Source organism: Rutidosis leptorrhynchoides, unplaced genomic scaffold (assembly GCF_046630445.1).
Source record: "Rutidosis leptorrhynchoides isolate AG116_Rl617_1_P2 unplaced genomic scaffold, CSIRO_AGI_Rlap_v1 contig6, whole genome shotgun sequence".
NCBI classification, from domain to species: Eukaryota; Viridiplantae; Streptophyta; class Magnoliopsida; order Asterales; family Asteraceae; genus Rutidosis; species Rutidosis leptorrhynchoides.
The window spans coordinates 3787-26698 of record NW_027266820.1 but is presented as its reverse complement, the minus strand read 5'-3'; the positions used below and the strand labels follow the sequence as shown (position 1 = coordinate 26698).

Sequence of the window (22912 nt, the reverse complement as noted above, 5' to 3'; positions counted from 1 at the left end):
GAAGCTCAGAGAGAGAAGCTTAGAGAGAGAAAAAGAAGCTAGAGAGAGAGAGAAGATGAGCGTATGGAACTACGTCGTGACGGCTCACAAGCCGACGAGCGTGACGCACTCTTGTGTCGGCAACTTCACCAGTCCTCACGAGCTCAATCTTATCATTGCGTATGTATCGCCTTCTTTCCTTACATAGTAATTTTGGGATTTTTTGAAATAGATTTAAATGAGCTGTTTGCATGTTTTAGGGATTGATTTTTCAATCGTGTATATAGTAATTCTACCATGAAATTTACCTCAGTGACCTCGAACGATGTGATGGAAATGGTTAAATTAACACTGTTTACGGGCTACTTCCTCATTTTTCCTTAGATTATTAGTTAATTAGTTTGTTTTGGTTACTTGATTTAACTTCCTTGTGTTTTGGCTCAACATTACGCTCTTGGGTTGGAAGTCATGTTACATATCCCGATTTGAGTGCCCCAAGTAGCTTTGAATGGTTTTTACTTTTGCATATTTTGGATGTTGATATACTGATACTCTAGGTGCAACCTTTTATTTATATATATATATGTTCGAGACCCCATTTGGGGTTTATCTTGTTGTTGTTGTATCGGGTTCAGTAAGTAAATATTAAACAGGTTGCTTAATATTTTGGTGGAGCTTCATCAGTCCATTGTTATAAATTTGGCATAAAAATAAAATCAAGGGCATATTTAACTTTTGTCTGCTTTGTTCAGTTAGCAAACTCTGTCCTGAAGCTTAATTACAAATCGTCATCTTCATTAAACTGTATTTTTTCTTTCAGGAAATGTACACGCATTGAAATACATTTGCTCACTCCTCAGGGACTTCAGGTGCAAGCTCCTTTAATATAATGCCACTTTCAGTGTATCTTTTCCCCCTTTTTTTCTTCGTGAAAACATATAATACTTAATTTCTCAGTATACATTGAGAAAACAGACTTTGATGTGATGATGTCTTAGGTTTATCAAAGTAAAGCTATAAAATTATATATTTCCCTCAGAATGAAAATTGAAGGTGTCTGTGATTGCTTTCAAATTTATGAGAACTCACAAAGAAAAAAAAAAATTTATCACAGAGAGCTGTTATTTAATCTTTTTTGTTTTGTTTCGTCTTTCTCAGCTGGTTTCTCAAGTATAGATGGCATGACTTAAAAATTGAATTTTTCCTTTGCAGCCTATCTTGGATGTCCCAATATATGGGAGAATTGCAACGCTTGAGCTTTTTCGCCCCCATGTGAGTTGTGTTTTATTTTGCTTCTTCTATTTATTGGCTTTTCTTATGTGTCTTCTATTTCATTCGTCCATTCATTTTGGTTGCTCTGATGTTCATTATAACAGGGCGAACCACAAGATTTACTTTTTATTGCTACTGAAAGATACAAATTTTGTGTTCTGCAATGGGACAGTGAGACATCTGAACTAATTACAAGGTATAAATGTGGAAGAGACAACTTGAGCTCTTCACTTCTACTTTTCATTTACTTTGTTAACAGTAATCTGCAGTAACTGAATTATAATATTGGCCCTGCTTAGAAATTATGTGTAGTTGCAGATTCATTCATATTGACGAATATTCCATATCTTCACTTGACCTTTTATACGCCCACTGTTAGTGAAATGGCCTGTTAGGTTTACTTACTTCATTCATGTAGATCATGTCGAATTAATTATTTCAAGTTCATCGATATATAAGTTGGAGACGGTATGAATTTAAATCATGTAAATTTTCCTTCAGATTATTGAGGTTGGTGAAAATATCGATGTTTCTTAATTTACACGACTTGCATCATATATTTGGAGTTGGGATTTAATCTTCCTTTGTTTTATCAGAATTCAAAACTTAAATTCCTGCTTTTATTGTTGTGGAACTTCCTGAGAATTGGTGGAAACAAGTACATTTTTGTTGTCTTGATGAGTTTCTACTTCGTCTTAGGGCAATGGGAGATGTCTCGGATCGCATTGGTCGCCCTACTGATAATGGGCAGGTAATTATGCTTGTCATTTCTCATTTGTTGGTCAGATGTTTGTGTGGTTCCATACATATGTTTCAGCTTCCTTTGTTTGAATTATGTAATTTTGATGTTTTCTTGTGTGCAGATTGGCATTATCGATCCTGATTGTAGATTGATTGGGCTTCATCTCTATGATGGGCTTTTTAAGGTTTGTACTAATGCCGACTTACCTCTTGTTGTTTATGTAAAATGTAAATGTCTAGTTACTAAGGCGCATTTTGATAATAATTTCATGGAAATGTCTAGTTTCATAGTGTCTATAGTTGGTAGATATGTATGGTGGTGATAGTAGTGATGGTTGACTTCACAGGTCGATGGTTGTTATTAATTGATTTGATGGTGGTCTTTGAGATCAGTTGCAGTCTTGAGTTTCTTGTTTGTGGTTATTTGATGCCTGATGGCAGTTTCTGGTGACGCTGGGTTAAGAATGATGAATGATTGCTGGTTATTTAGTGGCTGTTGCAAACTTTGTAAGTTAGTAAGTGGAAGGTGATACGACAACTGTTTTCCAAAAGAGCTCGAGTTTTATTAAAAGTTAATGATTCATATTGAACTTATGCCAGCATTTCACTTGTCCAACTCTGATTTCCGTAATAATTCTCACTGGACCAAACTTGAACAAAAGCCATTGTATAGTAATTTACATTTCTTGTGCAACTAACATGATATTGTTAGTTTCTGAAGATATACACAATATATATATATATATATATATAGAAATGAGACTGACATCATTTATGTTGTTTCTTAGGTTATTCCTTTTGATAATAGAGGACAACTCAAAGAAGCGTTCAACATAAGGTATGTTCCACGATTGGTGTCTCATTACCAGAGAAAGTGTTTGACAATGCAATAATAGTCCTGTCCATGTTATATAGTTGTTTTTGCTAGAATTTGAAGTTTATAGACTAATCATGTTTCATGACAATCTCTTCCCAGGCTGGAGGAACTTCAAGTTTTGGATATCAAGTTTCTGTATGGTTGCTCAAAACCCACCATTGTTGTTCTTTACCAGGTACAACTTTTTTTTTTGGTCGACATTCTTCCATTTGCTCGTGGAGTGTCGATATCAGCGAATTCATTTAAGAAAAGATGCCAAAACCCTGAGATGCAACTTTTGGCTCTTTGCATTGTGTTTGCTCTCTTTTCTGTATTAGCAGCTAGCTACTTGTATGTAGTATTTGCTGGTTAATGAGCAGAGTATCTAATAAAGTTCACAAGTTACTTTGATAAGTTTAGCTGACCATGTTTTTCTTCTCTGATTATCTCAGGATAATAAAGATGCTCGCCATGTCAAGACATATGAGGTTGCCTTGAAGGACAAAGATTTTATGGAGGGACCATGGTCCCAAAACAATCTTGACAATGGGGCTGAACTGTTAATTCCTGTTCCACCGCCTCTTTGTGGTGTTCTTATCATAGGGGAAGAGACAATTGTTTATTGCAGTGCTAATTCATTTAAAGTGATTCAAATCAGACCTGTAAGTAAAAGTTTTATAGAGTTTTGCTTCAAATAAAAATTGCATTTTGTTGTGTTGCTGCGTCTGTAATTCATACAAAAAGACGTTGCTTCTGCTGCTGCTGGTTTTGTTAAATCAATTCATCTTACATTCTAGAAAGTCTATGTTGCTTGTGAAAGTATCTTGACATTCTTTTCCTTCTTTTGGTCGATATGTATTTCTAGTCCATCACAAGAGCGTATGGGAAAGTCGATGCAGATGGTTCAAGATATTTACTCGGTGATCATGCTGGATTTCTTCATCTACTTGTAATAACACATGAAAAAGAGAAGTAAGATCATTTGGCATAAAAAGTTTTAGCTACAACTTGCAATTTAGGAACGGAATTTCTTAACATGTGGATGTTTATTAATATATGGATCTTTCTCAAGGTTTTGTCCTTCTTACTCTTGCAGGGTCACTGGCCTTAAAATTGAGCCCTTAGGGGAAACTTCTATTGCCTCAAGTATATCGTATCTCGATAATGCGGTTGTCTTTATAGGTTCAAGTTATGGAGATTCACAGGTTTGTTAATCTTACTTATTGATAGTTAATATTTATGATCTTGTGAAATTTTCAATGGCCTGCTGTGTTCTTTGTTTTTTTGGGTGATAATTCTCATGTAACAAATTGCGTTCTATGTTGGTAACAAATACAGCTTGTCAAGCTGAACTTACAACCGGATGCCAAAGGTTCATATGTAGAGGTTTTGGAAAGGTATGTCAATTTGGGGCCGATTGTTGACTTTTGCGTTGTTGACCTGGAGAGGCAAGGCCAAGGTCAGGTTGTTACTTGCTCCGGAGCTTATAAGGATGGTTCTCTTCGCATTGTTCGAAATGGAATAGGAATCAATGAACAAGTATGATTCAGTTTCAAAGTTGTTTTCGTTTCTTCGCCTTTTATCTTCTTGGTTAATTTTTTTGTCATTCCCTATCTCAATGGTGACATACTTTTGTCATTTTTGGAAGGCATCTGTGGAACTTCAAGGTATTAAAGGGATGTGGTCATTGAGATCTTCAACTGATGATCCTTTTGACACCTTCCTAGTCGTTAGTTTTATCAGTGAAACACGAATTTTGGCTATGAATATAGAAGACGAGTTGGAAGAAACTGAGATAGAGGGTTTCAGCTCTGAAGTGCAAACTTTGTTCTGCCATGATGCTATGTGCAATCAGCTTGTTCAAGTACATTTTCATATCATTCTTCTCTATCTATTATTATTTAGATTTATTGTTCATAACTTCTACTATTGGTGCCCTTGTTGTCCTATGAAACCTGATTGTGAAAATTTTCGTGGCATAAATCATTTATCTATGTGGTGCTGCTGGCAGGTCACTTCGAGCTCAGTTAGACTAGTGAGTTCTACAACTAGAGAGCTACGAGATGAATGGAAAGCTCCTTCAGAGTATTCAATTAATGTGGCTACTGCCAATGCCACTCAGGTTTGCTTCCTAATTTCTCCTGTTTCCCCCATTTTAATGATGAAAATCATGCAATGAGTACTGTTTTTAGTTTCTGGAAATTAAATTCTTTGTATGGGATCCACATTGTACTTCATGCCTTTTTGGACTGTCTTAACTTATTGGAAGCTAAGGAAGCTAAAGGAAAAATATATTCCTTTCTGAGACAAATGACAAATAAGATCAAAAGGTACCAATGAAAGTTCAATGAATTAGTACCCATGAGCAATGGCTATCTAAAGTTAATCTATCACGAATAATATGATATGATAAGAAAGTTCTAAGGACGGAAAAAGTTACAAGGCTTTTTACTGATTAGCTCACATTAATTATCTTGCAATATGCCTGAATACCCGTCTAAATAGAGCAGATCAAGTAGCCAGTTCTCAATCTAGGTTGGTTGTTGAATAAATGTAAATGTACAACAAGATGATTGGACAGATCTCAATCTAGCGAGGCAAGTCTATTTTGTTTGGTAATAAAGATTATGCCAGCTGCCAGCTCAACAGGGATGAGCCCTGTATACTTGTACTAGCATTTGATAGAGTTTTTTATGTTGATATGTCGCATCATTCATTGGTTTCACTTAGTGCGCTCTTGCTTGACAGGTTTTGTTGGCAGCTAGTGGTGGCAATTTAGTTTATTTAGAAATTGGTGATGGGAAATTGCATCAAGTAAAGCATGCCCAGTTGGAATATGACATCTCATGCCTTGATATCAACCCAATTGGCGAAAATCCAAACGGCAGCCAGCTAGCTGTTGTTGGAATGTGGACAGATATAAGTGTTAGGATTTTTTCCCTTCCGGACCTGAATCTAGTCACTAAGGAGCAGTTGGGAGGAGAGATTATTCCTCGCTCTGTTCTTCTATGTACTTTCGAAGGGGTATGTATGCTTTTCGTAGGACTCTCCTTCACTGCTTTGAATATTTGTATTTTCTTGGCTTTTGTAGAAATTTCTTATGTGGTCATTATAGAATGAGGCACAGAGTGACAGAACTGAATGAATGATACCACATTCATGATTCACTCACCATCTGGCCCATCACTTCTGTTCTCGTTTTCAGTTGAAAGTTTCCCAATTTGTAAAACATTAATGTTTGACACGACGTTCGCTGTTGAAGTTATTGCTTATTGTATTGACTAGCCCTTTTCCTTGTCATCTTTTCAGATATCTTACTTATTGTGTGCCCTTGGAGATGGTCATCTTTTGAACTTCCAATTGAACATGGAGAATGGTACACTAACCGACAGGAAAAAAGTTTCTCTCGGTACCCAGCCAATAACACTGCGAACTTTCTCATCCAAGAATGCAACACATGTGTTTGCTGCATCAGACAGGCCAACTGTTATTTATAGCAGCAACAAGAAACTACTGTACAGCAATGTTAACTTAAAGGAAGTCAGTTATATGTGCCCCTTCAATTCTGCTGCTTTTCCAGACAGGTGAGCGCCAAAATTGTTCTTTGAATTATATCTTTTAGAACGAACCTGTTTGAATGAATCGATTTGTTCCTGTAAACAGGTCTTGCAATTGCCAAGGAGGGTGAACTAACTATTGGCACCATCGATGATATCCAGAAGCTTCATATTCGGACAATCCCTCTTGGTGAACATCCACGGCGCATCTGTCATCAGGAACAGTCTCGTACTTTTGCCATCTGTAGTGGTGAAAAGCCAGGCCAGTGCTGAAGAAACTGAAATGCACTTTGTCAGATTGTTGGATGACCAGACCTTCGACATCGTATCGACTTATCCTTTGGACACATATGAATACGGTTGCTCCATTCTTAGCTGCTCCTTCTCCGATGACAGCAATGTTTACTACTGTCTCGGGACAGCATATGTTATTCCAGAAGAGAGTGAGCCAACCAAGGTAGAAACAAAATCTTTATTGTTTGTAATTCTATATTTTATTGTGAGCTAGAAGATTGATGACTACTGTATTCTTCAGCGTTCTAATTTTTTTTTTTTTTTTTGCTTTGGCAATTGAAGGGTCGGATATTGATTTTCGTTGTTGAAGATGGTAAGTTACAGCTTATTGCTGAGAAGGAAACCAAAGGGGCTGTTTATTCCTTGAATGCATTCAATGGAAAACTACTGGCTGGTATAAATCAGAAAATCCAGCTGTACAAGTGGATGCTCCGTGATGATGGTACTCGAGAATTGCAGTCTGAGTGTGGACATCATGGTCACATACTTGCTCTCTATGTGCAGACTCGTGGAGACTTCATCGTTGTCGGTGATCTTATGAAATCAATTTCCCTGCTAATCTACAAGGTATGCGATTTGACATATATATGATGAGAGCACATTTTTTATTGATCTTCCATAACTGAATAAATTTTCTTATTTTTTTTCAGCACGAGGAAGGTGCTATTGAGGAACGAGCTCGTGACTACAATGCAAACTGGATGTCAGCCGTTGAGATTCTCGACGACGACATTTACATCGGTGCTGAAAACTTCTATAATCTTTTCACGGTGCGTAAGAATAGTGAAGGTGCCACCGACGAAGAACGAGGCCGTCTTGAAGTTGTTGGCGAATACCATGTCGGAGAATTCATAAATCGGTTCCGACATGGTTCTCTAGTCATGCGACTCCCGGATTCCGAGGTGGGTCAGATTCCAACCGTCATTTTGGAACCGTTAACGGAGTTATCGGAGTTATCGCATCACTTCCCCACGAACAATACATTTTCTTGGAGAAGCTTCAAACAAGCTTAAGAAAGGTTATAAAGGGAGTGGGAGGTTTGAGCCATGAACAATGGAGGTCCTTCAACAACGAGAAGAAAACGGTGGAAGCCAAGAATTTTCTCGATGGAGATTTGATCGAGGCTTTCCTCGATCTCAGCCGTAGTAAGATGGAAGAGATTTCCAAGGTGATGAACGTTTCAGTCGAGGATTTGTGCAAAAGAGTCGAAGAACTCACACGATTGCACTGAACTGCTTCATTAGGAATATCATGTGATGAGTGTTTCTGGATGCTGGAATTCCTGTTCTGTATAAATACTAGGTATATCATGTGTTATGATGTTTTATTTTTTTTCATGTACGATTGTAGTTTGTGTTCGGGACCATTGTTCTACGTACATGCAAGTTAATTTTGTTTTTGATGATAATTTATTTATTAAATTGCTTGCTTCTTGTAGTTGTTTCTTATGAACTATGCATGTTCTTAAGTGATTTCTTTCCAAACAAAATCCAAAGGAACCAATCAGTTGGAGAGCATCCTTATTAAAATACAACAATCCACAGCCTCAGGAAAAGTTCTACTATTAAAGGTAGATAAGATGATAACGAAGCTAAGAGAGAAAGGGAAAGGACCACCAAAGTGTAATTAATTAAGACACTTCCGAAAGAATTCATTAGAAAGATGTCAGTCAGTCGGATTCTATCGAGCGATTGAGGAACTGGACAAAAGTATCACATTCCTGGCTTGGTAGAGTTTGAGACAAAAAATAAATAAAAAATAAAAAGTACAAAAAGTAATTATTATCAATATAATTATTAAATGTTAGTATTTTCTGTTAATACATATTTTTTTATTTTTTTTCATATATTAAAAAATAAATATATTTAGATAATATTAATAAATGTATATATATTTTTTGAATGTATCTAGATAATTAAAAAATATGTATTAGCAGACGGAATGAGTATTTATTAGGTATAATATGTTTTTTAAGGTGTAGGCTTAAAATTTACTTTACTTAAAAAGTTGTATTAATTTTAAAATACCACATTAATTAATTATCATTTGTAGCAAAGTTCAAATTTTATTGTTCATTATATTGCTTATTTTGCATTTTCTTTTTAGTTCTAGTTCTAAAGTCTTTGTCGCCTTAATCTAGATTAGGAGAATGTTTCTTTAACTTTTAAGAAATCCCTCTCGGGATTTATTGCTACGACGATCGAACGGCTAAACTAAATACACATATTCTCATTGAACTTTTCTTTTTGAATATATCACATTGAACCTTAATGTAAAATTGAATGAAGCTGGTTTGGTTAGCAGGTTAGGTGGAACGAGTTTGATCAAGGTGGAGAAAACATGTGGCAGGGCCCACATCAAAATAAATTTTTAACATTTCTTTGGGTATGGGTGGAATTTAGAAGGAAATGGGTGTTTGCAGCAGAAACCTGCCTGGCATTATTCAATTCGAGGGATAAGTTGCTAGTTGATCATTGAAGAAATAAAATATATTTCCGTACTTAATAAATTGTCATTTTTTATATATTTTATTAAAAAGATGATATTATCAATTAGGATGGAAGGAATATGTTTTTCTGTTTTTAATAAGATGTCAATAGTTTAGCCAAATTTACTTTAGATTTTCATCTTTTAATTTTTCCGTTGGGATTGCTTTATCAACGAATGCCAATTACTCTCAGAGAAAATGCCAACGAAAGGGAAAAAGCTAGTTTTTGCTACAATTAAAGCGATGCTTTTTAGTATTATTTCCGTCTCTAATTATGCCATTTTTACTATGAAAATTATATAATAAAAACGACAATTAATTTAGGGACGGAAGAGTAATACATACGATCCTTACGTGACATTCGAATATAGGATTACAATCCGTTGTTTGAAATACTGTTGTACAAGACTTAAAAAAAAAAATTGTTTGACGAGTCACTTGATATTGTTATAAGGTCATCTCCATCCAAGGGCACATTTGGATTTCAAGGATTGAAGGATGGAGGAATGTTTTGCTGAAAAGGAGTTATTCATTTGTCAATTTTGCCAATGCAGCTGATTTTAGAGGAGATGAACGATGTTGCTCCAAATATGTTCACCATTCATTATATTTTTTTCAATCCTTAAACTTTTATAAAACCAACTAAAACTAACATGTTGTTTAAAATATTATTTAACATTGAAGAATTGGATTATCTTATTGATTAATTTAAAATAATTAAGTTTAAGATATATGTGTATGAATAGAAATAATGAAAAATTTCAAAAATTATTATGGTTATTGAACTTTCTATATTCATATAATAATTACTATCTCCATTTTATGATAGTTGATGTTTTTGGTTACAATAATATGGTATAAAATTATAATGCTCGGTATAAAGTGATTTATTATAGAAAAAAAAGAGGGCAATTTGAGAGATGGGTGTAATTATCTAGGAAAATTTGTTCCACTCCTCCGTATAAATTGGACCTGTACGTCAAAGAAATTTAATAAGAAATCAGCTCTTTACACAAATAGGAACTATATATATCGGGGAAATTTAATACTGAGAAATCAGCTCTTACACAATTCATGAATAATACCAATTCCTAGCAATCTAACCAAACAGTCTAAACAACGTTGGCTTGATGGGCACTTCAACGTTGGCTTGATGGGCACTTCAACGTTGGCTTTATGGGCACTTCAACGTTGTCAAATATGCACAACTAAATAATCTTTATTAATAATTCTTTTAAAAAAATACTATACTCTATTAGATTATTAATTAATATTCATTCATAATAAAAATATTACAGTTCAAATATAGTCTTGTGATTTGTGAAGAAGATGTTTGTTTGTTTTTTGGTAATGAAGAAGATGTTTGTTTGAATATAATACTATATTCCCATTCGTATTAATTAATACTAATCACCAAAATAATAATATATTTAGAATGTAAATAATATATTGGTGAATTGTATTTGCATTCATTGTGTGTCTCGAACAAGTTTCGTCTTGTTCCAACATCTAAAAAAATGATAAAAAATACGTATTTTGAGGATATAAAGAAGCATGTGTGGTGTACACTATTTTTATATACATCGTGTCTATAATATGATTGTATATTATTGTATAAGTTGTAATGTACAACTATGTTATCCACAAGATATATAAAAAAAGGTGTACATTATGACAAAACATGCTCTTAATGCATAACGAACATAAAAGAGTGTGTGTTTTGGTAGTTAATTCATTTTTATTTGACATATTTTGGAATTTTAATAGTATTAATAAATATAATGATTATCAATATTAATTTTTTTTAAAATTCACTAACTATTTTAAATATTATAATAATACAAATTTTCTTTCTAATAAGAAAATAGAAATAGAAAAAAAAATTAAATGTAACTAATGTAACATTAAAATGTGAACCGCTGCTCCTTCCGACTGTTAATATATGTTTTTTAATTTTTCTAAATAGGTTAAGAAGGAAATATTTATTTAGCTGTTAATATATATGTTTTAATTTTTCTAAATATATTAAAAATAAAAATATTTATTTATTAATATTGGGTAAATATTTTTTTTATGAATATATAAAAAATAAAAAAAACACGTATTAATGAATAGTAACGGGGAGTCATATGAGTATGTTACTATGTACTTTAAAATGTACACTCCCGTTTTCCGAAACACTTTGAAAAGTGATTTCCATCGATTCCCAATTTTGGGGTTTATTTTAATTTTAATTTTGCTGTTGACTTTTCTCCAGAAATAAACACTCTCTTTCTTGATTTCATCGTCACCTGTGACGAATTTTTTTCTTTTTCTTTTCAAATAACAACAGCCAACCAATTACCAACGTAGCTACTCCTCTCTTCTCTTCCCTCCCCCATAAAGATTTCTCTATATTTAATTAATTTAATAATAATAAATTCTCCCTATTAATATATGTCCAACTAAATCAGAATCTAACCCCTCTCTCTTTTAGCAGTCATTGCGCCAGTGAAAAAAAAAAGGTGATTGTTTTTCTCAAAATGTTTATTGGTACTTGTTTTCATTGGACTTGTGTTCTGTTAAAATAGTGTTTTGGGTGAATTTTATGTTTTAATTCGTTTTCTTCTAATGGATATGAGAAGCTTTTAATGGACCTTTTCTCTTGAGGCAACGCAACGACGTATGTAAATGTCTTTTTAGTGTTTTTTTTGTCGTAAAAAGCAAAGAAGAATTGTCATTTTGACTTCCATGTTCATTGGATATATCTCTGTTTTGGTCACTAGGAAACAAATTGCTTTAGGGTAAGTGAACATGTTTCTTATGTCGAGATTTACTGCAAACTCTTCTTTTGGGGAAGAAAGATTGAGTTTTTTCATACTCTTTTGTTTTCCTCAATTTTGTTCCGTGGATTAAATTTGCAATTTATAGGAGAATGTGTTTTCAGCTTCTGTTAGTTCTGTCACGTTCATTAATTGATTAAACTGTTCTTTCTGAGAGAGTAGCTACATGCAGAAGGATACAATTCAAAAGATAGGTGATTTAATCGTGTGTTCTAAATTTTTGTCAAATGAACTAGAAAACGACTTGTCCTTTTTGCTCTGTTCAATCTTGTCCTCCATTTAGATTGAATTGATTCTCTTTGATGCAGGCATAAGCAAATCGGTGCAGCTGTGATGTATACCATTTAAGTGAAGATTAGTAGCAGAGAATATATAAAAGTATAAAATGGCTTTCTCACCATTAGCTTGGTATTGCCGGCCAAAGGACAATGGAGTGTGGGCAAGAGCAATTGAGAATGCATTTGGTGCCTATACTCCTTGTGCAACCGACTCTCTGGTTATTGTCATTTCTCATTTGGTTCTAATGGGACTATGCTTCTACCGAATGTGGCTAACGAAAAAGAATTATAAGATCCAACGATTCGTTTTGAAGTCGAAATTGTACAACTTTGTGCTGGGCTTGTTGGCTGCTTATTGCACGGCTGAGCCATTGTTCAGATTGATCATGGGTATTTCTTCATTGAATCCGGATCAACAGACTAGTCTTGCTCCATATGAGGTAGTTTTCTGCCATTTTTAATTACTTAGTTTTCCCCCCCTTTCCAAGTATCTGACTGCCATTTCTGATGGCAGATGGTTTCCCTAACTATTGAAGCTCTAGCTTGGTGCTCAATGTTGGTCTTGATTTTCCTGGAAAGTAAAGTCTATATCCGCGAATTCCGATGGTTTGTCCGATTTGGAATAATTTACATCTTAGTCGCAGATATCGTGATGCTGAATCTCACATTATCTCTGAAAGAGCTTTACACAGGTATGTTTATATTTTAGTTCATTCAAGCTGGAGATTTTATGGATTCATTCTGATTTAGTGTAATGTTAGTCTTAGCCATTAAATAACAGCATGTTTGTTGAACTATAAAGGTAAAACATCTGATGGTTTTCTTTATTTCTGCAGATCTGTGTTGTTTCTGTACTTCAGTGAGGTTTTCGCTCAGGTTTGTTATCATGTTCTTCTGTCACCACCAAAACAGTTTTTTTTTTTTTTTAAGTCTATTTCTCTGTTCTATGTTTATGCATTGGCTTGGGTAAATTCTATAAAGTTTTAACAAAAGTTGCTGTTGTTCTATCTGTTCAAGCATTGTTGAATTGCCGAATTCGAAATAATAAGCATGAACTTATTATAAATTGGTTGGCATTTAATCACATCAAGTATTGTGTTTTGGTTCAGGCTTTGTTTGGCATTCTATTATTTGTGTATGTGCCTAACCTGGATCCTTATCCTGGTTACACCGTGGTGCAAAGTGATTCCGTTGACGATGCTGATTACGAAGAACTTCCTGGAGGAGAGCAAGTATGTCCTGAGAGGCACGCCAACCTGATTTCCAGTAAGTATATTAAAGAGTCTACCTTACTGGAGTTATATAGCTCTTACAAACTCTTAACTAGAGTTGCAAGCATTAGTAATATAGAATTAATTGAACTCAAATGCATCTAATTGGCTTTGAAGAATGTGGAAGGCGTTTGTGAATGATTAACTAACTTTTTTTTTGTTCTGTTTCTAGAAATCACTTTCTCATGGATGAATAACATCATGAAGCTAGGCTACAAACGACCTATCACAGAGAAGGATGTATGGAAGTTAGATACATGGGACCGCACTGAAACACTGAATGAAAGGTGTTTTTTCATATCATTATATTGATTTACAGTAGTTTTAACATTAGCAGAGTTGTCTGATTTTGTTGTTTCTGTCCGAGTTATGCAGCTTCCAGAAATGCTGGCTGAGAATTACGGAAGCCTAAACCATGGCTTTTGCGGGCATTAAATAGCAGTCTTGGTGGAAGGTAGGTAGTGAGACTTTCATTTGTATTTGTTCTCATCTTGCTTCACTAGTCTTTCCTTTTGATTTTATGGGTTTAACTACTAGGATGGTTTAGATGCGTTTTGTTATGTACTTTTTGAGGTTAAAAACAGGGACATCACATGGCATTACCCTGCTGGTTTTAATAACTTTTAATTTATACTGTTAAAATCTCTGTGGACTGTATTTTCCAAACAACGATATTCAATGAATATTTCCTCTATTTTTCTTGTACAGGTTTTGGTGGGGAGGCTTCTGGAAGGTAATAGCTTACCCCTAGGCATTGCACTTGAATTTAATTGGGCCGTCATAATGTGAAGTTATCATTTGTTTATCTCTCGTTTTACAATTATCAGTAATTTAAATGAGATTTATTGATTTGAATTGATTTTCTTATCACTGTGTGTAGAAATAAGGGAATGTGGGAGCCTTGGCATTTTATGTAGTCCCTATAATACTTTGATCCTATGTGAATAACTTGATTCTAGACGAATGATAAGACTGAAGCACTTCTTTACTTTAGAAGATGAATTTAATCTTATGTTCGAATACTGCAATTGAATTAAAATTTCACTCTTTGCATGATAACAAGTTTTAAAAGCTTTTGCACCCGTGCTCAAATTGACCTCAAGTTTGATTATCATTGACATAAGCAGGACACTTAAATTGCAAAAAAGGGTTTATCTAATCCCTCAACATTTATTCTTTACCTTTTTTACCTATGTGTAGATTGGCAATGACGCTTCTCAATTTGTTGGGCCACTTTTACTGAATGCACTCTTAAAGGTATTCTGTTTTCTCATCATTTCTCTTGAATATACTCAGCCCTCATCATTGAGATGTGTATCATGGAAGTCTGGTTTGAAATTACTATGAGTTCTGGGTAGTCTCCTAATCTTTTGCATCTATTTCCAAACAGTCTATGCAACAAGGTGATCCAGGTTGGATTGGCTACATTTATGCCTTCTCAATTTTCGTTGGAGTGGTATGAACACAAGTCTTTATCTTTATTATACTATTCTCAAAGATGAAACTAGAAAACATTGTTCGATTGACCAGAACATTAGTTTTTTTTTTTTGATGAATGACCAGAACATTGTTGTATTATGTTTGTAAATTATTTTAATTAGCCCCATATATTTGGCCAGGTTGTTGGGGTTCTATTTGAAGCTCAGTATTTCCAAAATGTCATGCGTGTTGGCTTCCGGTTGAGATCTACTCTGGTAATTTCTTTTTCCCTTTCTTGATCCTGACAATATTTTGTGCCTGCATTTGGTACTTGAATAGTTAATGAGACTTTCTGTTAGTTTTTACGTCATGCATTGAAAATGCTGATTGTTATGGCGTATCTTTTTGTTTGTCTTTTGTAGATTGCGGCTGTGTTTCGCAAATCTTTGAAGCTTACCCATGAGAGTCGCACGAAATTCGCAACTGGAAAAATTACAAACTTGATGACAACTGATGCTGAAGCACTACAGGCAAGCACAACTTGATGGATTTCCTTTTTTCTTTCTTATCAGATATTTAATTTTCTCGATGATAATCCATTGTGATGTAAAATTTTCTGCAAGAAAAGAGAAATGGGTTCAACAGATACTTTTTCATGAGTCTGTATGTTAAAATATATGTATCAGCTCATTTAGCTGAGTGCATGTGTAATTAGGTTGATCCGTATCTAATTTCTTTTGTTTATATCTTTTGACAGCAAATATGCCAATCTCTTCACACTTTGTGGTCAGCTCCATTACGTATCGTTATAGCCATGGTTCTTCTTTATCAGCAGTTGGGCGTTGCGGCACTTCTTGGTGCACTAATTCTTGCACTTCTGTTTCCCGTTCAGGTGCCTGAGTTTGCTCTTATACCCTTCTCGTTGACTGTCTTTGATGAATTCTTATTTTTGTTGGCTGCTGTAAGCTAAATCATCTGAAGAAATTTTAATCTAAATGAAATAATTTATTTATTTATTTACTATCTATTTCACTATAAAATGAAAGTATACATTTCTGTGTATATTTGGGATAGTCCAAGTTAATCATCTTTTTGTTTCTATGGTTTATCTTAATAACCTTTTATATCCTATTGATCTTTGTCTTTGCTGTTGATTTACTGTTGAAACAGACTTTGGTTATAAGCAGAATGCAAAAGCTGTCTAAGGAGGGACTGCAACGTACAGATAAGAGGATTGGTCTGATGAATGAGGTGCTGGCTGCTATGGACACTGTGAAGTATGATCGACATTGACAATAATCCTGTAACTTATTTAGATAGTATGCACGTTTTGGGCATTTGATGACCATTTTGATTATGATTCCTGAAATTCAGATGCTATGCATGGGAGAATAGTTTCCAGTCCAAAGTCCAAAATGTTCGGAATGATGAATTGTTATGGTTCAGGAAAGCATCTTTGCTTGGAGCGGTATGGTCTCTAGCATCATGTCTCTAGCATCATGTGTATTTTCATATTTTATGGCCTATCGATGATATTGTCTTGTGGAATGTCAACATTTTTCTGTTTCAACTAAAGAGCTATCAATTGTCTTTACTTTATACGAGAATAGCTTGACTATAACTGTTTAGGTGCACAATAGTTCTTTTTTAAACTATATACTTAGCAATGTAGCGGCTTTATCATTTTCTTTTCTTTGTTCTTTTTGGCAGTTAAATGGTTTCATACTAAACAGCATTCCTGTAGTGGTGATCGTTATATCTTTTGGCATGTTCACATTGCTTGGTGGGGATCTGACACCTGCAAGAGCATTCACATCTCTTTCTCTCTTCGCCGTGCTTCGGTTTCCTCTATTCTTGCTTCCTAATATAATTACTCAGGTTTGTTCTTCTTCTTCTTCTGTTCTTTTATCTTTAACTCTTAAACGTGTTTTTCTTATTTTCCCTGGCTTCTCATGCTTCTGTTAGGCAGTAAATGCAAACGTATCCTTGAAACGATTGGAGGAGCTACTGTCAGCCGAAGAGAGAGTTCTTTTACCCAACCCTCCCTCTGATCCTGAGCTACCAGCCATCTCAATTAAAAATGGATACTTTTCTTGGGATTCAAAGGTATCTTTTTTTTTTTATATAATTATTATTAAAATATAAATAGCTCATTGCTTTTGGTTGCCTGCACTTGTTTGTACATTATGATATGATTGAACTAGAATAAATGATTCTCAAATTCAGGCCGAGACACCAACTTTGTCAAATATCAATTTGGATGTACCTGTTGGTAGCCTAGTTGCAATAGTTGGTAGTACTGGAGAAGGGAAGACATCACTTATATCTGCTATGCTTGGCGAGCTTCCTGCAAGCTCAGATTCAAGTGTTGTCGTTAGAGGAACAGTCGCTTACGTTCCACAAGTCTCATGGATTTTCAATGCCACTGTAAGAATTACACTCTGCTTATTCCTACTATTTTACCTATAATCCTTTGGTTCTGACAAGAAAGATAATAATGTAACATGGTTAAACTGGTCTTGAGGGGTTTCTCATATTTTCTTCATGTCAGGTACGTGATAACATATTGTTTGGTGCTCCCCTTGAATCAAATAGATATGAAAAAGGCAATAGATGTGACGTCTCTGCGACATGACCTTGAATTACTGCATGTAAGTTTTTCCACATTTTTTTTAACGATCTATCCACGAAGAAGTCAATGTGAGGTAACTAATTGTTGATTATTCTTATCTCTTTAGGGTGGTGATCTTACGGAGATTGGTGAAAGAGGTGTTAATATTAGTGGTGGACAAAAACAAAGAGTCTCTATGGCTAGAGCTGTTTACTCAAATTCAGATGTGTTTATCTTTGACGATCCCTTAAGTGCATTGGATGCACATGTTGCTCGGCAGGTATTTATCCAAAATAAGTTATTTTAAACCATTTACATTTTTTCTTGGACATGGCAGTAATGTGTTGTTTTAAAATGTCTTCAGGTTTTTGACAAATGCATCAAGGGAGAATTGCGCGGGAAAACAAGAGTACTTGTTACCAACCAGTTGCATTTTCTGTCTCAAGTGGATAGAGTTATCCTTGTTCATGAAGGTATGGTAAAAGAGGAAGGAACATTTGAGGAACTTTCTAATAATGGCACGCTCTTCCAAAAGCTTATGGAAAATGCTGGTAAAATGGAGGAATATGAAGACGAAACTGAAGAAGCTGAAAGTGCAGAACAAAAGACTTCGTCAAAACCTTTTCCAAATGGTCTGCTGCGAATGACGTGTCTAAGAATGAAAAAGATACAAATAAACGAAAAGATGGAAAATCTGTTCTTATTAAGCAGGAAAGAAAGGGAAACAGGAGTTGTTAGTGTGAAAGTTTTGTCAAGGTAACTATACTTACTAAGAACCGCATCAAATATTGTTATTCTGGTCAAAATTTTCAGTTTAACAAATATAAGTGCTTGTCCTAACCAGGTACAAGAATGCATTAGGAGGTCTGTGGGTGGTGATGATACTTTTTACGTGTTATGTCTCAACGGAAGTCTTAAGAGTTTCAAGTAGCACATGGTTGAGTTCCTGGACAGATCAAGGCTCGCCAAAGACACATGGCCCTGGTTATTACAATCTCGTCTATGCTCTCTTTCTCTTGGTCAGGTATGAGAATTTGCATTTTTTATTTATTCATTCATTCTTTGGCTTTTTCACTATTTCCAGGAAACATAACTATCTTCTTGATATAAACTATTATACTTTATTTTTTTTTTCTTTAAATCTCATCATTATCACATCTTTTTTGGTTTGCAGGTGTTGGTAACATTGACAAATTCATACTGGTTAGTTCTGTCCAGTCTTTATGCAGCCAAAAGGTTGCATGACGGTATGCTTAAATCCATATTAAGAGCTCCAATGGTATTCTTCCACACCAACCCACTTGGAAGAATCATTAATAGGTTTGCAAAGGATCTTGGTGACATCGATCGGAATGTTGCTCCATTTGTCAACTTGTTTCTTGGTCAAGTGTCACAGCTTCTATCTACCTTTATCCTTATTGGGATTGTAAGCACCATGTCATTGTGGGCCATATTGCCTCTGCTGCTTGTGTTTTATGCAGCCTATCTTTATTACCAGGTAATTGAACATAGTATTTTGTTTTTATGCCAACAGCTCTTCTAAAATTTGTAAATTTTCTCATTATCTGACATGATTTATTCTTTTTTGTTGATATAGAGCACAGCCCGTGAAGTGAAGCGTCTGGATTCAATAACGAGGTCACCAGTCTATGCACAATTTGGGGAAGCTTTGAATGGATTGTCGACAATTCGTGCATACAAAGCTTATGATCGGATGGCTAGTATAAATGGGAAATCCATGGATAACAATATCAGATACACTCTAGTCAACATGAGTGGAAACCGATGGCTCGCGATCCGTCTTGAGACGGTGGGGGGTCTCATGATTTGGTTAACGGCGACGTTTGCCGTCATGCAAAATGGAAGAGCTGAGAATCAGAAGGCATTTGCATCTACAATGGGTTTACTGCTTAGCTATTCTCTAAACATTACGAGTTTGTTGACTGGTGTGTTGAGACTCGCAAGTTTGGCTGAGAATAGTTTGAATGCAGTCGAGAGAGTTGGAACGTATATCGATTTGCCTTCGGAGGCCCCACTAGTAATCGACGACAATCGTCCCCCTCCTGGCTGGCCATCAGCAGGATCTATCAAGTTTGAGGATGTTGTTCTTCGTTATAGGCCTGAACTTCCTCCCGTTCTTCATGGAATCTCTTTCACAATCTCGCCAAGTGATAAGGTTGGAATTGTTGGAAGGACCGGTGCTGGAAAATCGAGCATGCTCAATGCTCTGTTCCGAATTGTAGAATTGGAAAGAGGAAGGATCTTAATTGACAATTGTGATATTGGAAAGTTTGGACTGATGGATTTACGTAAAGTCTTGGGTATTATTCCACAGTCGCCAGTTCTTTTTTCAGGATCTGTGAGGTTCAATCTCGATCCTTTTAATGAGCATAATGACGCTGATCTTTGGGAGGCTTTGGAAAGGGCTCATTTGAAGGATGTCATCAGGAGGAATGCTTTAGGCCTTGATGCTGAGGTACTGTGTACTCAAATATTTGTTTTAGAAAAAAAAAATAGAGAATTGATTTCTCCTAAGGCTTATTATTGGACTGTAAATGACAAATCCTTTGTGTGTTTCCCAAGGTTTCGGAGGCTGGGGAAAATTTCAGTGTCGGACAGAGGCAATTGTTAAGTCTTTCCCGAGCACTGTTGAGAAGATCAAAGATTCTTGTCCTTGATGAAGCTACAGCAGCTGTTGATGTAAGAACAGATGCTCTAATTCAAAAAACCATTAGAGAAGAATTCAAGTCATGTACAATGCTTATCATTGCTCATCGGCTCAATACCATCATTGATTGTGACCGAATCATTCTTCTTGATTCTGGCAAGGTATGCTTTCAATTTCAAACCTTCTATGGCTAAAATAAATTGTCTTTCTTGTGTAAAAAGTTATAATATTGACTATTGAAGGATAAATTTCAAAAACATCTTGGATGGTTATCATAATAGGTTATGCACCCTGATGCTTCAAAGTACCAAAGATCCCTCTGATTTTTATCTTCATCACCCTTAAATATTTGTAATACGTTTTGTAGGTTCTTGAATATGATACCCCTGAACGACTACTGTCCAATACGGAAAGCTCATTTTCTAAGACGGTTCAGAGCACAGGGAGTGCTAATGCTCAGTATTTGCGTGGTTTAGTATTTGGTGGTGAAAAAGAGAATAAGTTGGACAGAAAAGAAGAGAACAGACAGTTGGATGGACACAGGAGATGGTTGGCTTCTTCACGTTGGGCTGCGGCCGCGCAATTCGCCCTTGCTGTGAGCCTTACGTCTTCGCACAACGACCTTACCCAGTTGGAAATTGAAGATGAAGACAGTATCCTCAAGAAAACAAAGGATGCTGTCAAAACTTTGCAGAGCGTATTGGAAGGAAAACATAACAAGGAAATTGAAGAGTCGTTAGATCAACATCCGATGTCCAGAGATGGATGGTGGTCTGCTCTATACAGAATGGTTGAAGGTAAAATGAATGGCTCTTCTTGTCACTTTATTCGCAAATACTCCTCATCATGCATATCAATGGCTGATTGAACCGGTTTGATTCAATTTGATCCATTTCAATCGGTTTGTAGAATATATATTTATTTGAAGGCAATTCAGTTCCATTTCTGACCCTTCAAAATCAAAATAGACCGTTCAACCTGACCAACTCGGTTCGATTTGATCATGACAGTTTCGTTCGGCTCATGTGATTTTGTTCAGTCCTGGAAGCATCAATGTTTATGAATGTTTTGGTTTCACCTTATTTTAATGTCTAATCTACTTTTTCCTTTTCCATTGTTTATTCAGGTCTGGCCGTGATGAGCAGGCTGGCTCGGAACAGACTTAATGAGTCGGGAGAATTTGTTTTAGAAGAAAGATCAATTGACTGGGATCATGTCCAGATCTAGATGCATCATTACTTTTTTTCTTTTGAGCAACCATCATTACTATTTCAGTCTACTGGGAATCTGTATGAAGCATAAGATAAGATAGTGACGATCAAAAGATGTTTTTGTAAGGTTAGCTTTCATTTTTACGTCCTAGAAATTAAGGCTCCAAGCGGCCAGATTTGTTAATAATTGTCTCAATCATGATATAATCTTTGTTCATTTTCTATTTCTATCTTGATGTGCAGGTATGAAACATTTATCCTCTCATAATTTGAACTTTAAAAAAGCCGATTTGGCTCGGTTAATTTTAGAATGTTTATTCTCGATTGTGTTTATTTCGATTGTGTATTTTCTTTCACGTGTTTTCCGCAACTACACGATATGTCTTATCGCTAAGTTAACTATAATGAGACAATATGAATCTATGTATGTACACCATTCATTAAAATAATACTGCAGGAGAGCTTTGACTTCCTGGGCAAGGTATTGCCCTGTTTGCAGGAGATGTGGAAAATGTGATAAAAACAGGTCAGATTATGGATTTTATTGTCAATACGCCGACAAGAATGGATAACATCAGATACGATGGGCAAGGACATTACTGGATTGGGCAATCGATTTGGGCAGTGAAAGTAATTATCTCACAGATGCTGAACCAGGCCAGAAAATCATCCTTATCGATAATTTATAAGATAAAGAACTTAACTCGACACCAAACAAACAACGATTTCCAAAAACGAAATTGTAGAGACAACAAGCACTCTGACAAAATATGATCCTTCCGATTCCAAACCACCGTAAATTCAAATCTACAAAGAATTCTCAAAAGTCAATCCCGATCAAGTTCACTGTTAACCATTCAACTGTTTTACAAAAGTCAGTCACTAAGAAATAAGCAGGGAAATGAACTACATCAAAATTGCAATTTATTGCAGCAACAAATGTCAGTTTCAATGAGATCTTCGATTTCCAGCAACCAGCATAGATCAGCCATTAACATCATTAGTTTCACATATCACCAAAAACAATTCCGGTCAGGTCTGAAGTGTGTTCGGTCAGGTTGGGGTTGGCGGCGGTGGCCGATTCTATGATGGAGATGTTTTTATTATATTTGAGAGAGAAAAGGGAGTTGCAGAGGGAAATACAGAATTTTCTTAATTATTTTTCTTTTTATTAATGGTTAATTATCCAACTCACTTGCCACATAATAGATGATTTTACACATGTCAAAATTTCATTTAAATACTTAAAAATGAAGAGTTAGGTAGTACTCACACAAAAATTTCTGCTTAGAGTTATTGTTCTTGAATTGCACGTTCAATGGAATTCTCATTACATTTATTTATACAGTTGAAGGTGAGAAACAAATTACAAAAGTTAGGCAAGAATCACAAATTATTAAGCAAATAATTACGGAGTACTATTTTGTCACTCTTTTCATGATTTT

At 35.3% G+C, this 22912-nt stretch overlaps 1 protein-coding gene and 1 pseudogene across 1 annotated transcript; both read left to right on the top strand.

The window, feature by feature from the left end:
• Positions 1–55: 55 nt before the first annotated feature.
• LOC139884757 (DNA damage-binding protein 1a-like) lies at positions 56–7930 on the top strand. The gene is given in 21 exon segments (XM_071868742.1): positions 56–159; positions 800–848; positions 1192–1251; positions 1356–1447; positions 1951–2002; positions 2115–2177; positions 2781–2830; positions 2969–3044; positions 3301–3510; positions 3714–3820; positions 3945–4053; positions 4187–4387; positions 4497–4712; positions 4860–4970; positions 5597–5872; positions 6158–6431; positions 6512–6651; positions 6653–6862; positions 6982–7266; positions 7350–7620; positions 7623–7930. Coding segments are annotated over 21 exon segments (3264 nt in total).
• A 4464-nt stretch (positions 7931–12394) lies between these two features.
• LOC139884755 (ABC transporter C family member 2-like) lies at positions 12395–21483 on the top strand (annotated as a pseudogene).
• Positions 21484–22912: the final 1429 nt, after the last annotated feature.